The sequence below is a fragment of the Somniosus microcephalus genome, chromosome 2 (genome assembly GCF_052327205.1).
Source record: "Somniosus microcephalus isolate GS21.2 chromosome 2, FLI_Smic_1.0, whole genome shotgun sequence".
NCBI lineage: Eukaryota > Metazoa > Chordata > Chondrichthyes > Squaliformes > Somniosidae > Somniosus > Somniosus microcephalus.
Genome location: NC_140988.1, coordinates 273,570,290 through 273,583,714, shown reverse-complemented (window position 1 = coordinate 273,583,714; position 13,425 = coordinate 273,570,290). Strand labels below are relative to the sequence as shown.

General features: G+C 44.1%; 1 protein-coding gene across 1 annotated transcript in view; it reads left to right on the top strand.

Moving 5' to 3' along the window:
* The window catches only part of LOC147123409 (sodium channel protein type 9 subunit alpha-like), a gene marked incomplete at its 5' end in the record, with an annotated part of 190,436 nt that overhangs the window by 125,831 nt on the left and 51,180 nt on the right, over positions 1 to 13,425 (top strand). The window contains 1 exon segment of the mRNA XM_085965975.1: positions 984 to 1,113. Within this exon segment, the coding sequence (XP_085822101.1) occupies positions 984 to 1,113 (130 nt within the window).

The window sequence follows — 13,425 nt, the reverse complement described above, 5'->3', positions numbered from 1 at the left end:
CATCTACAAGTCTCCATCATGTGCATCCTAGTGGCCAGTATGAGCAACTTGGAAGAAGACTGCAAGTGGGTCAGCAGCTATGGGTCACTTGTAGCCCGTAGAGACAAGGGTCACTGAGGCAAATAAAGGAATTTGATGGGAAAAAATGGTTATAATAATCTGCACTTCAAAGGCTCTTCATTGTCTCGCAATAAAGCAAAGCAAGTTGTACCAAAAAATAATCAGCATTTCAAGGGGCTCCTTAGTAGCGTCCATGAGTGCATTCTACTAATGTCAAACAGGAGTAGCCCTAATTAATGAGGTAGCATTAAGATCTGTACAGATGTGTAAAAACACCAATAACATCAGGGAAAAGGGTGCACGCAGAGAATATCCATTGGCAGAGTTTTACATACACATGCCAACCAGTGGTGATCCCCACTGTGTTTTGCTTTCTACTTCACCAACAAATGTCAATTTTTTTTTTTAAAGCTCCTAATCAGCATGTACACACAGCTGTACAGAACACAGTGCTGGCTTCTTATCCCATTGGGGCTGCTCCTGTTTGACATTATCAGAATGTATCTACTTCACATAAGCTGCACACTAATGCTTGGTTCCTGGGGTCTACCAAAATGTTGGTTATCTTTCAATGGTAATTCTTATTTTATTCTTAATATGAGACATAGACCATGCTGGCCCTACACTGATATTCTCATTTATTTGGTTAAACATTAGAATTTTATAGCGCTTATATTCAAAGATATAAGTTAATTACAATGGTGATCTTGCAGCTGAAACAAATTAATGCTACCTCTGAGTAGTATTATCTGCATAAACAAAGTAACGATTGTTAATAATTGGGGAAATTAACATAGTTTGCCATTTTCAAAGAAATTAATGGCAAATAGGAATTGTCATTTTTTTTCTGTTTACTGCTTGTAATATAAATGTTGATACTTCTACTGGGCAATGAATGCTAACATTTGTAATGTCTTCTGCAGATTGACCTTCAGCCAGAAATGAGTGCAAATCCATACAGCCTCTTCTACTTTGTAGCTTTTATTGTCATTGGAACATTTTTCACTCTAAATCTTTTCATTGGTATAATTATTGATAATTTTAACACCATGCATAAAAGGGTGAGTATTATCAAATATTGTTAATGAGGAAATGTTCCTTTTTCTTTTATATTTGTGCTGAAGATTGGTAATTATTTTATTTGTGGCTGAATTGTTTGACTACCAAATTTGCTATTTTTAAATCCACTTATTACAGTATCTATAAATTATCTGCATAATGAGTAATGTTGCAGTTGGAAGTTCTAGCTTTCTCTTCCTGCACCTCTGCACCCTATTTGGTAGCAGTAAGTGATACTAGGCCTCCATTAGGATAACCTTCAGAGGGTTGCAGGTAGCCATTTTGTTTCTTGTGCTGTGGAAATATTGCATTTTGTGTAGCAAAATAATGGTGGAAAAATATTGTTTAATTTTTTTTAATCAAAAATTAATGGCCCAGAAATTCGGGTCTCCACGGGTGAGTACGTACGAGGTACTCACCCGTAGGCCCAATGGAAGTGCCGGTTTCCTGCATGCACTGCGCATGCGTGGGAAACCGGCACTTCCGTTCCTCTGAAAGCAGAGGTTCAGAGGTCGAACGTGTGCGCAGGGGAGGCAGCGCGTGTGCATCGAACTTAGGATTTTTTTGCAGGTTTTCCCGGGAGGGTAAGTCTCCAGAATTTAGAAATGTAAAAAGCAGGCGTAAGGCCTGCTTTTTGCAAGGTAAGTGGTGAATTAATTAAAATTAAAACATTTTTTCCACAGGTTATTATTTTTAAATATTTAAAGCAAGGTAAGTTTATTTTTAGCCCCATTAGAATATAAAATTATTTTTTTCAAAAATTTAAATTATTGTTTAAAATAGTTATTTCATGTAATTTATAGTTTATTTTAAAAATGTGACTTTAAAAAAAAAATTATTTGAAGGTTTAGTGCTATTTTGGGGCCGTAGTATTTATAAGTCTTGACAGCACTTCCTGTCAAGTCCTGACAGCACATACATAATGGCCCAGTAATTCCGGGCCCAACGCGTGAATAAGGATAGGGTACTCACGCGTGTGCCCGGAGGAATTGCCGGTTTTCAGCATGCACAACGCATGCGCTGAAAACCGGCTATTTCCTGTCCTCTGACCCAAGGGGTTAAGAGGCTGAACGCGTGCGCGGTATCGGGCAGCGCGTGCGACTTGGATTTCCTCTATTTTTAGAGAGTTGCGCGTGTGTAAAGGCCTCCGGTATTTATGCATTGAAAAACCACACGTAAGTACTTAGTTTTTCAGGTAAGTGGTCTATTAATACAATTGAGAATTTTTTTTTCCACAGGTTTGTTATTTTTAAAGAATTTACAGTAAGGTAAGTTTAGTTTTAGCCCCGATTTTTTTATATAATTTTTTTTTTCAAATTTTAAAATTATTGTTTAAAATTGTTTTTCAGAGTTCTTTATGGTTCATTTAAGTAGTGCAATGTTTTTTTTAAATTTTCTTTCAGGTTTAAGTAGTGTTTTGGGGCCAGGAGTTTTCATGAGTTTGACAGCTCTCACTGTCAAACTCATGAATGAACTTTTGCAACCACCCATTGGTTGCCCTGTGCTCACATGATCCCAGCCAGCTCATCGCACTAAGTACGCCGCTGGGTCACGCACGCACAGCGCGGCAGGACCTCAAGCGGGCCAGTCAATGGAAATGCAATGCGGGCCAGAATTAAAATGTCAGCGCGCTGGGTAAGTGAACATCGGGGGCTTGCTCCCGATCCTAATTTCAGGGCCATTATTTGCACAGAGCTCCCCTTAGAGTGTAGAGTAATATGGAGGCAGCATGGCTGCATCTAATTACTTGTCTTTTGGAGCTACAACCTCATATATTCATACAATGTTAGGCCAGAATTTACTGTAGCTGATGAACGAATGGCACCCGCCGTTCCTTAGTCTTGCCCTTGGCCACTTCATTTTTATGACCTTTTGCATTGGAAGTTGCTATAAATTAGAGATCCAAACAGCGCAGCACCCTCTACAGAGCATTTGGGGCCTGTGTGAACAAGCAACTGTGTGTCTCCTTAATCAACCACTCAGATTGAAGTATTGTTAATGTGCAGCGCAGAATCTAAACCAGGAAGTGTAAGTTAGAAATAACAACAGAAAATGCTGGAAAAACTCAGCAGGCCAGGCAACATCCGTGGAGAGAAATTAGAGTTGATGTTTCGGGTCTAAACCTTTTTCAAAACTGGAAACGAAATAAAATAGATCGAAAGGCAGGGCTGGGAGAGAACAAAAGAAGTGAAGAGACATTAAGAGGTATTGAAAACGAGACGAGATGGTGATAGGACTAGTGTAGACAAAAGACGGCTCAGATTAGGTGTGAAATGTTCTGGCAGAATGAGAGACAGCTGCCATGTGGGAGAGAGAAAAAAAAGGAAAGGGGGGGGGAGGGAAAAACCAAAACAAAGGGGTGGATAAAAAATATAAGTAAAAATGTAATAGGGGCCAAGGTTATGATCTGAAATTGTTGAACTCGATATTGAGTCCGGAAGGCTGTAAAGTGCCTAATCGGGAGATGAGGTGCTGTCCCTCGAGTTTACGTTGAGCTTCCGTGGAACAATGCAAGAGGCCAAGGACGGTGAGGTCCGAATGGGAATGGAGCGGTGAATTAAAATGACAGGCGACCGGTCATTTTAAGTTAGAATATTGAATTCAATGTCAAAACAGGTACAGAAAGCGAATCAAGAGAGGGAAAGAAAGATTGGATTAAGAGAGAGAAAAAAGAGACAGAAAGAAAAAGTAAAAACAAGAATTTAAAATCCCCAACAACAATTAATCGCTGAAGGAATAAGACTCCACACTTGAAAAAGTTAATTTTCAGTGCCAGAGAGGTTGTTTGGCAGTAATTAAGACTTACCACACTGTGATAATAATAATAACTTCCGGGAAGTTATGTCATCACTTCCTGTGAACTGTAAACTATGAACTATGAACTGTGTACATACCTCACTTCCTGTCATATGTCACTTCCTGTTGGACTGGTATAAATACTGGTCTGTTCAGTATTGTAAGAGGCTTCTACCAGAGGCATGGTAAAGACCTCTCTTGTATATAGTGTGTTTATAAGTTACTTAAAGCTTACTTTAAAGTTACTTGATGGTAAGACTCCTTTTTCTTACATCAATTTAAGTAACTTAGTATTTACACTCACAAATACTAGACCTTCGGACAAACTCGGAGTTAAGGATCCAGGGAACCACCCATCATGGAGAGAATCCTTAGACCTATTCGTCTGGACTTGGACCCGAATACACCAGCAGCTGGCAGGGTATGGAAGCATTGGTACCGTACTTTTGAGAATTTTCTGGATGAATGTGAAGCGGATGCTCCTGCTAGATTGAGGATACTTATCAATTATGTGACCCCAAAAGTGTTCGAATATGTTGATGAATGGGATAATTATGATGAGGTGATTCGGGCACTTAAGAAACTGTATGCCAAGACCCCAAATGAGGTCTATGCTAGACATCTACTGGCCACAGCCCAACAAGGGCCAGGGGAATCAATTGACGAATTCCTGCAAGAACTTCGCAGGCTCAGCATAGATTGTAACTTTCAGGCAGCCTCAGCTGAGCTGTCCCGCAATGAAATGATTCATGATGCTTTCATCTGCGGGATTGCCTCTCCATTTATACGCCAGCGTCTACTAGAAAGTAAAACACTTGAGCTACAAAAAGCTTTTGACCTAGCTTGTTCTCTGGATTTGGCAAAGAGAAATGCAGACCTCTATCAGCTGCCCAGATCTCGATCTGCTGCTGTAGCTGCAACCAGACAATTCAAGCGGTCTCAGGTGAACCCTATCATGGGGGAATCTAATTCTGATAATTCTGATGAAGAAGAGGAGGATGACCCCACTTTAGCAGCCTCTTGGCAATCTAGGAAGGAGTGCTTCTTTTGTGGAGATGCTTTTCACCCTAGGAAAACCTGCCCTGCTCGCAATGTAATCTGCAGTTATTGCAAGAAAAAAGGACACTTTGCTAAAGTTTGCCTATCAAGGGCCTCTACGAGGGCCAATCCAGCTAAGGCCTACCGAACTGCCTCAATTAGGGCCTATCAAGATGCTCCAGCTAGGACCTATCAAGCTTCCTCTCGAGCTCTCTCCCGAAGAAGCACACCGAGAGTTTTAGCCACTCTCTGTGCAACGACACCAATTACAACTGCTTGCCCACAGAACCTGTCTCATGCAGCCACAAAAATTTCAATTAAAGGGCATACCTTAGATGCCTTAATTGACTCAGGAAGTACTGATAGTTTCATTAAGGAACAGATTGTTGCGAAATTGAAACTACATGTCTTCCCATCGGACCAGGCAATTGCGATGGCTCAGTCATCACTTAATACCAGAATCTCCGGCTTTTGTGTTGTTGATATGACACTTCATGGTCGTATGTATCCCTCCACCCGACTTTCGGTGGTCAAGGACTTATGTAGTGATCTCCTCTTAGGGCTGGACTTCCAAAAACAGCATAAGAAACTCACCATTGAGTTTGGTGGATACAAACCCGGACTTACTATTTCTAATATACCGTCTAAATTACCGTTTTGTGCATTGTCAGCAGCTTCACTTGATGAACCCTCATTATTTGCCAGTATTCCGCCTCAATGCAAACCAATAATAACGAAATCGCGGCGCTTTAATCAGGAAGACCAATCTTTTATTGCGGCTGAGATCTCTCGACTTCTAGCAGAGGATATCATCGAACCATGTTCGTCGCCCTGGCGGGCTCAAGTCGTCATTGTCAAGAACCCTCTAAAACCTCACAAACAGCGACTATGCATCGATTATTCGCAAACCATCAATCAATATACCGACTTGGACGCCTACCCATTGCCACGCATTGATGATATGGTTAATAAACTGGCCGAATACAAAGTGTTCTCAACTTACGATTTAAAAAGTGCCTATCATCAGGTACCCTTGAAGGTCTCAGATAAGCAGTACACGACCTTTGAGGCTAATGGACGGCTGTACCAATTTCGTCGCCTCCCATTCGGGGTTACTAATGGAGTGGCTGTCTTCCAACGGGCAATGGATGGCCTGGTTAAGCAGGAAAATCTAAGGGACACTTTTCCCTATCTTGATAACATTACCATTGCAGGTCACGATCAACAGGAACACGACGCCAACCTCCAAAAATTTCGGGATGCCCTCCATCGCCGTAATTTGACCCTGAATGAATCCAAATCTGTTGAGTCGCAACCGACCATCAACATCCTTGGCTACTGCGTAGGCAATGGTATCATTAAGCCAGACCCAGAAAGACTTCGCCCGCTCCAAGAGCTCCCGTCACCTAAGAATCCGGCTTCTTTACGTTGGGCTCTCGGTCTGTTTGCATACTACGCTAAATGGATTCCTCATTTTTCGGACAAAATCCAACCCTTGCTGCATGCTAGATCATTTCCACTGGGAACAGCGGCTGTTGCAGCCTTTAACCTTCTCAAAAAACAGTTGGAGAAAGCGGCTCTTCACTCCATCGATGAGAATCTCCCTTTCGTGGTTGAATGTGATGCCTCGGAGGTGGCGATCTCGGCTACTCTGAATCAGGAAGGTCGTCCTGTAGCATTTATGTCCAGGACCTTACAAGGTGCCGAGCTACATTATCCTCCAGTTGAGAAAGAAGCCACAGCCATCATAGAGGCAGTACGGAAGTGGAACCATTTTCTAGCTCGCCAGCACTTTACATTGATCACGGACCAACGATCAGTCGCCTTCATGCTCGATAATCGGAAACGAACCAAAATTAAGAATAATAAAATACAACTTTGGAGGATGGAACTGGCCTCTTTTGGCTATACCATTCTCTATCGGCCTGGCAAGGAGAATGTGGCCCCGGACACCCTCACACGGGCATTCTGCTCCACTATGTCATCCTCTACTCTCATGGATGTCCACAATGGATTATGTCATCCTGGCGTTACGCGCATGCTACATTTCGTACGATCACGGAATCTCCCTTTTTCCACTGGAGATGTAAAGAAAATATGCTCAGAATGCCGGCTTTGTGCGGAATTAAAACCTCAGTTCTTCCGCCCCTCAGATGGTATACTCATACATGCAACCCAACCGATGCAACGACTTAGCATCGATTTTAAGGGCCCAGTGCCCTCTTCAACTCGGAACACATATTTGCTCACCATGATCGACGAATATTCACGTTTTCCGTTTGCCTTCCCCTGCTCCAATATGCTGGCGTCCACAGTAATCTGCTGCCTTGAGCAGGTATTTTCTCTCTGTGGCATGCCGGCTTATATTCACTCAGATCGGGGTCCATCCTTTATGTCAAGGGAACTCAAGGACTACCTCTCAGAACGGGGAATTGCTACAAGCAAAACAACACCATACCATCCCATCGGAAATGGGCAGGTAGAGAGGTATAACGGTATCATCTGGAATTCCGTACGTCTCGCTTTAAGATCTCGGGGCCTACCAGACCAGCAATGGGAAACAGTGCTTCCGGATGCATTGCACTCTATACGGTCCCTGCTTTCTACAGCCACAAATACTACACCTCATGAGCGGTTCTTTGGATTCCAGCGTCGCTCATCTCATGGGACATCACTCCCGTCATGGCTAACTACTCCTGGACCTGTATTACTCCGAAGATACGTTCGGACGTCTAAAAATGACCCTCTCGTAGACGAGGTCGAACTAACTGATGCCAACCCCACCTATGCAAACATACGATATTCCGATGGCCGAGAATCTACCGTATCATTACGGGATCTGGCTCCCTGCCCACCAGGACCTAGTGGGACATCGGGTGATGGCATTTCTCCAGGAAACTCTTGGGACCTATCGGGTACCCCTCTCCAGGATCCTGATCGGACACCAACTAGCTTGGGGCCGGTAGAACCCCGTACTCAAGGTTGCGACCCTCCCAGTACCACGCATGAAAGTACTGATCCACCACAGACCAGCTCTGCACCTCCCTCTGAACAGAGGCAGTCCGACTTTGAACCTATTGGGGCTCGTACTCGAAGCCATGATCTCCCCAACCCTTCACAGGGCAATCCAGGCCACACAGACTCTGACCAATGGCCAACCGCATGTAAGCGGACCAGCGACCCTCTACGACGGGAATCCAAACGGGTGCGACTCTTCCTTGTTCGGCGGCTGCGGACCAAAAGGTAGACCACAGCCTCCTAATCCTGCAGGAGGGAAGAATGTGATAATAATAATAACTTCCGGGAAGTTATGTCATCACTTCCTGTGAACTGTGAACTATGAACTATGAACTGTGTACATACCTCACTTCCTGTCATGTCACTTCCTGTTGGACTGGTATAAATACTGGTCTGTTCAGTATTGTAAGAGGCTTCTACCAGAGGCATGGTAAAGACCTCTCTTGTATATAGTGTGTTTATAAGTTACTTAAAGCTTACTTTAAAGTTACTTGATGGTAAGACTCCTTTTTCTTACATCACACACCATTAAAAAGGGTACTTAGACTCAAGTGGACAAGCCCTAACTTTCTGTGGTGAGTTTAATCTGTATCTACCATGCAAGTACAGGAACTTCACACTATTCAATATATTTGAATGGTGAGTCAGACAGCGAGATGCTCGTTTCGTGCAGCGCATCGAGCGGCGCATCTTGCACAGCAACGTCTGGATTTTTGCGTTTAGTTGCGCATCTGCGCTCGCCTGAAGTTGCTGTCCTATTTGCGCATAAGTGCCATTAGCCTCACTGTTATTTTTGCAGTAAATTCTGGCCCAATATCTCTTTAAGCTGCTTGATTCTATTTGTAATGATAAGTAACCCATATTTGTATACAGGACAACTGTGAATAGGTAAGTGTTTATGGAGGAGTAGCTGTTTTTTGAAAGCGACTATTTCAGCATCTCAGTACAAGGGTAAAATGTTTTTTATGATGTACTGGATTTTCAGTCCTTAATTGGAAACAGTAACCATGGATTTGAAAAGGAAAGATTTGCCTGACAAAACTTCTTGACTTCTCTGAGGATGCTACAGATAAAGTAGAGAGTGGAACTATCTATAATTATTTGAACTTTCAGAAAGCTTTTGACAAAGTTTCACATCAAAGACTTCTAATTAATTTAAAAGCCACAGGAATCCAGTCTAGAATATGGAACCAGAGAAGAAGCTGGTTAAATACTAGGAACCAGAGAGATCACATGAAAAATAATGTCAGACTGGGGAAGTGGTGAGTGGAATGCTGCAGGGGTCAGTGCTTCGACCCATGTGGTTGTTAACGGATATTACTCAACAACAACAACAACTTGCCTTTATATAACGCCTTTAACATAGCAAAACCTCCCAAGGTACATCATAGGAGCGATTATCAAACAAAATTTGACACTGAACCACATAGAAAATATTAGGACATGTGAACAAAGGCTTGGTCAAAGAGGTAGGTTTTAAGGAGTGCCTTAAAGGAGGAGAGAGAAGTAGAGAGGCAGAGAGGTTTAGGGAGTGTTATGTTCATTACTAACTAGACATTCTTATTATGAACACAGCTAGCTTTTGCTAGACACTTTTATTGAGCACATGTGGACTTGTACAGCATCTTGTAGAGGCTTCCATCTTGACTGCTGCCTTGTGGGTAGCCTAGCCTCATGGGTAATGTAGTCTTAATATAATATATAGCTGGGTAGTGTAGTCTTATACATACAGCTATATACAGCTCTACTGCTCTACCTAGTGTCCACCACAGAATGACATGTTATTGATCACTACAGGGAGGGAATTCCAGAACTTAGGGCCCAGGTAGCTGAAGGCACAGCCAACAGTGTGGCAGCTAGAAAATCGGGAATGTGCAAGAGGCCAGAATTGGAGGAACGCAGGGATCACGGAGGTTTGGAGGAGGTTACAGAGATAAGGAGGGGGGGTGAGGCCATGGAGGGATTTGAAAACAAGGATGAGAATTTTTAAATCAAGGCGCTGTCGGACCGGAGCCAATGTAGGTCAGCGAGCAAAGGGGGGATAGGTGAACGGCTCTTGGTGTAAGTTGGGATATGGGCGGCAGAGTTTTGGATGAACTCAAGTTTACAGAGGGTGCAAGGTGAGAGGCCAGCCAGGAGAGGGTTGGAATAGTTGAGTCTAGAGGTAACAAAGGCATGGATGAGGGTTTCAGCAGCAGATGAACTGAGGCAGGGGCAGAGACGGGCAATATTACAGAGGTGGAAGTAGGCGGTCTTGATGATGGAGCGGATATGGGGTCGGAAGCTCAGCTCAGGGTCAAATAGGACACCAAGGTTGTGAACAGTCTGGTTCAGCCTCAGACAGTGGCCAGGGACAGGAATGGAGTCAGTGGCTAGGGAACGGAATTTGTGGCGGGGACCAAAAACAATGGTTTCGGTCTTCCCAATACTTAATTGGAGGAAATTTCTGCTCATGTCGGACAAACAGCATTCCAAATCAGAGACAGTGGAGGGTGGTGGTGAAGTAGAGCTGGATGTTGTCAGCGTATTCAAAAAAGGTGGTAGAGAGAAAACGGGGAATTACAGACCGGTAAGCCTGACACCGGTAGTGGGGAAAATGCTAGAGTCCATTATAAAAGATGTAATAGCAGAGCACTTGGAAAACAGTGACAGGATCGGACAAAGTCAACATGGATTTACAAAAGGTAAATCGTGCTTGACTAATCTACTGGAATGTTTTGAGGCTGTAACTAGTAAAATAGATAAGGGAGAACCAGTGGATGTGGTGTATTTGGACTTTCAGAAGGCCTTCGATAAGGTCCCACATAAGAGATTAGCGTGTAAAGTTAAGGCACATGGGATTGGGGGCAAGGTCTTGACTTGGATAGAGAACTGCTTGGCAGATAGAAAGCAAAGAGTTGGAATAAACGGGTCTTTTTCCGAGTGGCAGGCAGTGACTAGTGGGGTACCACAGGGATCGGTCCTTGGACCCCAGCTATTCACAATGGCCCAGAAATTCGGGTCTCCACGGGTGAGTACACACGGGGTACTCACCCGTAGGCCCGATGGAAGTACCGGTTTTCTGCATGCACTGTGCATGCGCGGGAAGCCGGCACTTCTGTTCCTCTGAACGAAGGGGTTCAGAGGTCGAACGCATGCGCGGGGGAGGCTGCGCGTGCGCATCAAACTTAGTTTTTTTTTACAGGTTTTCCCGTGAGGGTAAGTCTCCAGAATTTAGACATGTAAAAAGCAGGCCCTGCTTTTTACAAGGTAAGTGGTGAATTAATTAAAATTAAAACATTTTTTCCACAGGTTTATTATTTTTAAATACTTTAAAGCAAGGTAAGTTTATTTTTAGCCCTGTTAGAATATAAAATTATTTTTTTCAAAAATTTGAATTATTGTTTAAAATAGTTATTTCATGTAATTTATAGTTTATTTAAAAAATGTGATTTAAAAAAACAATGTATTTGAAGGTTTAGTGCTATTTTGGGGCCGTTGTATTTATAAGTCCTGACAGCACTTCCTGTCAAGACTTATGAATGGAGCATTCCCTGCTCCGATTGGCTCCCCATGGCCCACATGATCCCAGGGGACGCATCGAACTAACTGCGCCCCTGGGATACGCAAGCACTGCGCGCCGGCAGCTGGACCAGGCCCCAGATTGGAATTCCACGGGGCCCTACAGCTCAACAGCCGGCGCACAAGATAAGTGCAGGTCGGGGGCTTGCACCCCGGGAAGCCCCCGACCCGAATTTCTGGGCCAATATATATTAATGATCTAGACAAGGGAACTAGATGTAATATCTCCAAATTTGCAGACGACACAAAGCTGGGTGGGCGTGTGTGCTGTGAGGAGGATGCCGAGAAACTACAGGATGATTTGGACAGGTTGGGTGATTGGGCAGAAGCATGGCAGATGCAATATAACGTGGATAAATGTGAGGTTATCCACTTTGGTGTCAAAAACAGGAAGGCAGATTATTATCTGAATGGCAATAGATTGGGAGAAGGGGAAGCGCAACGAGACCTGGGTGTCCTTGTCGCTGAAGGTAAGCATGCAGGTGCAGCAGGCGGTTAAGAAGGCAAATGGTATGTTGACCTTCATAGCGAGAGGGTTTGAGTACAGGAACAAGGATGTCTTGCTGCAGTTGTACAGGGCCTTGGTGAGACCACACCTTGAGTATTGTGTGCAGTTTTGGTCACCTTATCTGAGGAAGGATATTCTTGCCATGGAAGGAGTTCAGCGAAGATTCACCAGGCTGATACCTGGGATGGCAGGAATGACGTATGAGGAGAGATTGGGTCGATTGGGCTTATACTCGCTGGAGTTTAGAAGAATAAGAGGGGATCTCATTGAAGCTTATAAATTTCTGGCAGGACTGGACAGACTAGATGCAGGGAGGATGTTCCCGATGGTCAGGGAATCCAGAACCAGGGGTCACAGTCTAAGGATAAGGGGTAGGCCTTTTAGGACAGAAATGAGGAGGAATTTCTTCACCCAGAGAGTGGTGAACCTGTGGAATTCTCTACCACAGAAGGCAGTAGAGGCCAATTCATTAAATATATTCAAGAAGGAGTTGGATATATTTCTTAAGGCTAAAGGGATCAAGGGGTATGGGGAGAAAGCAGAGACCGGGTACTGAACTTGGATGATTAGCCATGATCGCATTGAATGGCGGAGCAGGCTCGAGGGGCCGAATGGCCTACTCCTGCTCCTATCTTCTATGTTTACATGTGGAACCTGATCTGTTTTTGGATGATGTTGCCATGGGGCAATATGTAGGTGAGAAATAGGAGGGGGCAAAGGATAGATCCTTTGGGAACTCCAGAAGTAACAGTGTGGGTCTAGGAAGAGAAGCCATTGCAGGTGATTTTCTGGCTACGACTGGATAGATAGGAATAGAACTAGGCACGGGCCATCGCACCCAACTAGATAAAGAAGGAGAGGCGTTGGAGGAGGCTGGTGTGGTCAACCATGTCAAAGGTTGCAGAAAGGTCGAGAAGGAAGAGAGGAATGGTTTACCACAGTCACAGACACATGGGATGTCATTTGTGACTTTGATAAGGATCATTTCAGTGCTGTGGCAGGGGCGGAAACCTGATTGGAGGGGTTCAAACATGGAGTTGCGGGAAGGATGGCCACGGATTTGGGAGGAGATAACACGTTAAAGGACTTAGGAGAGGAAAGGGAGGTTGGAGATGGGTCGGTAGTTTGCAAGGACAGAGGAGTCAAAGATAGGATTTTTGAGGAGGCGGGTGATGACAGCAAGTTTGAAGGGTAGGGGGACAATACCTGAGGAGAGGAAACCGTTAACAGCATCAGCTAACTTGGGGGCCAGGAAGGGAAGTTGGTTGGTCAGCAGTTTGGTTGGAATAGGGTCAAGGGAGCAGGAGGTGGCATGGACAGGATGAGTTTGGAGAGGGCGTGAGGGGAGATAGGAGAGAAACTAGAGAAAAATGTAAGTTCAGGTC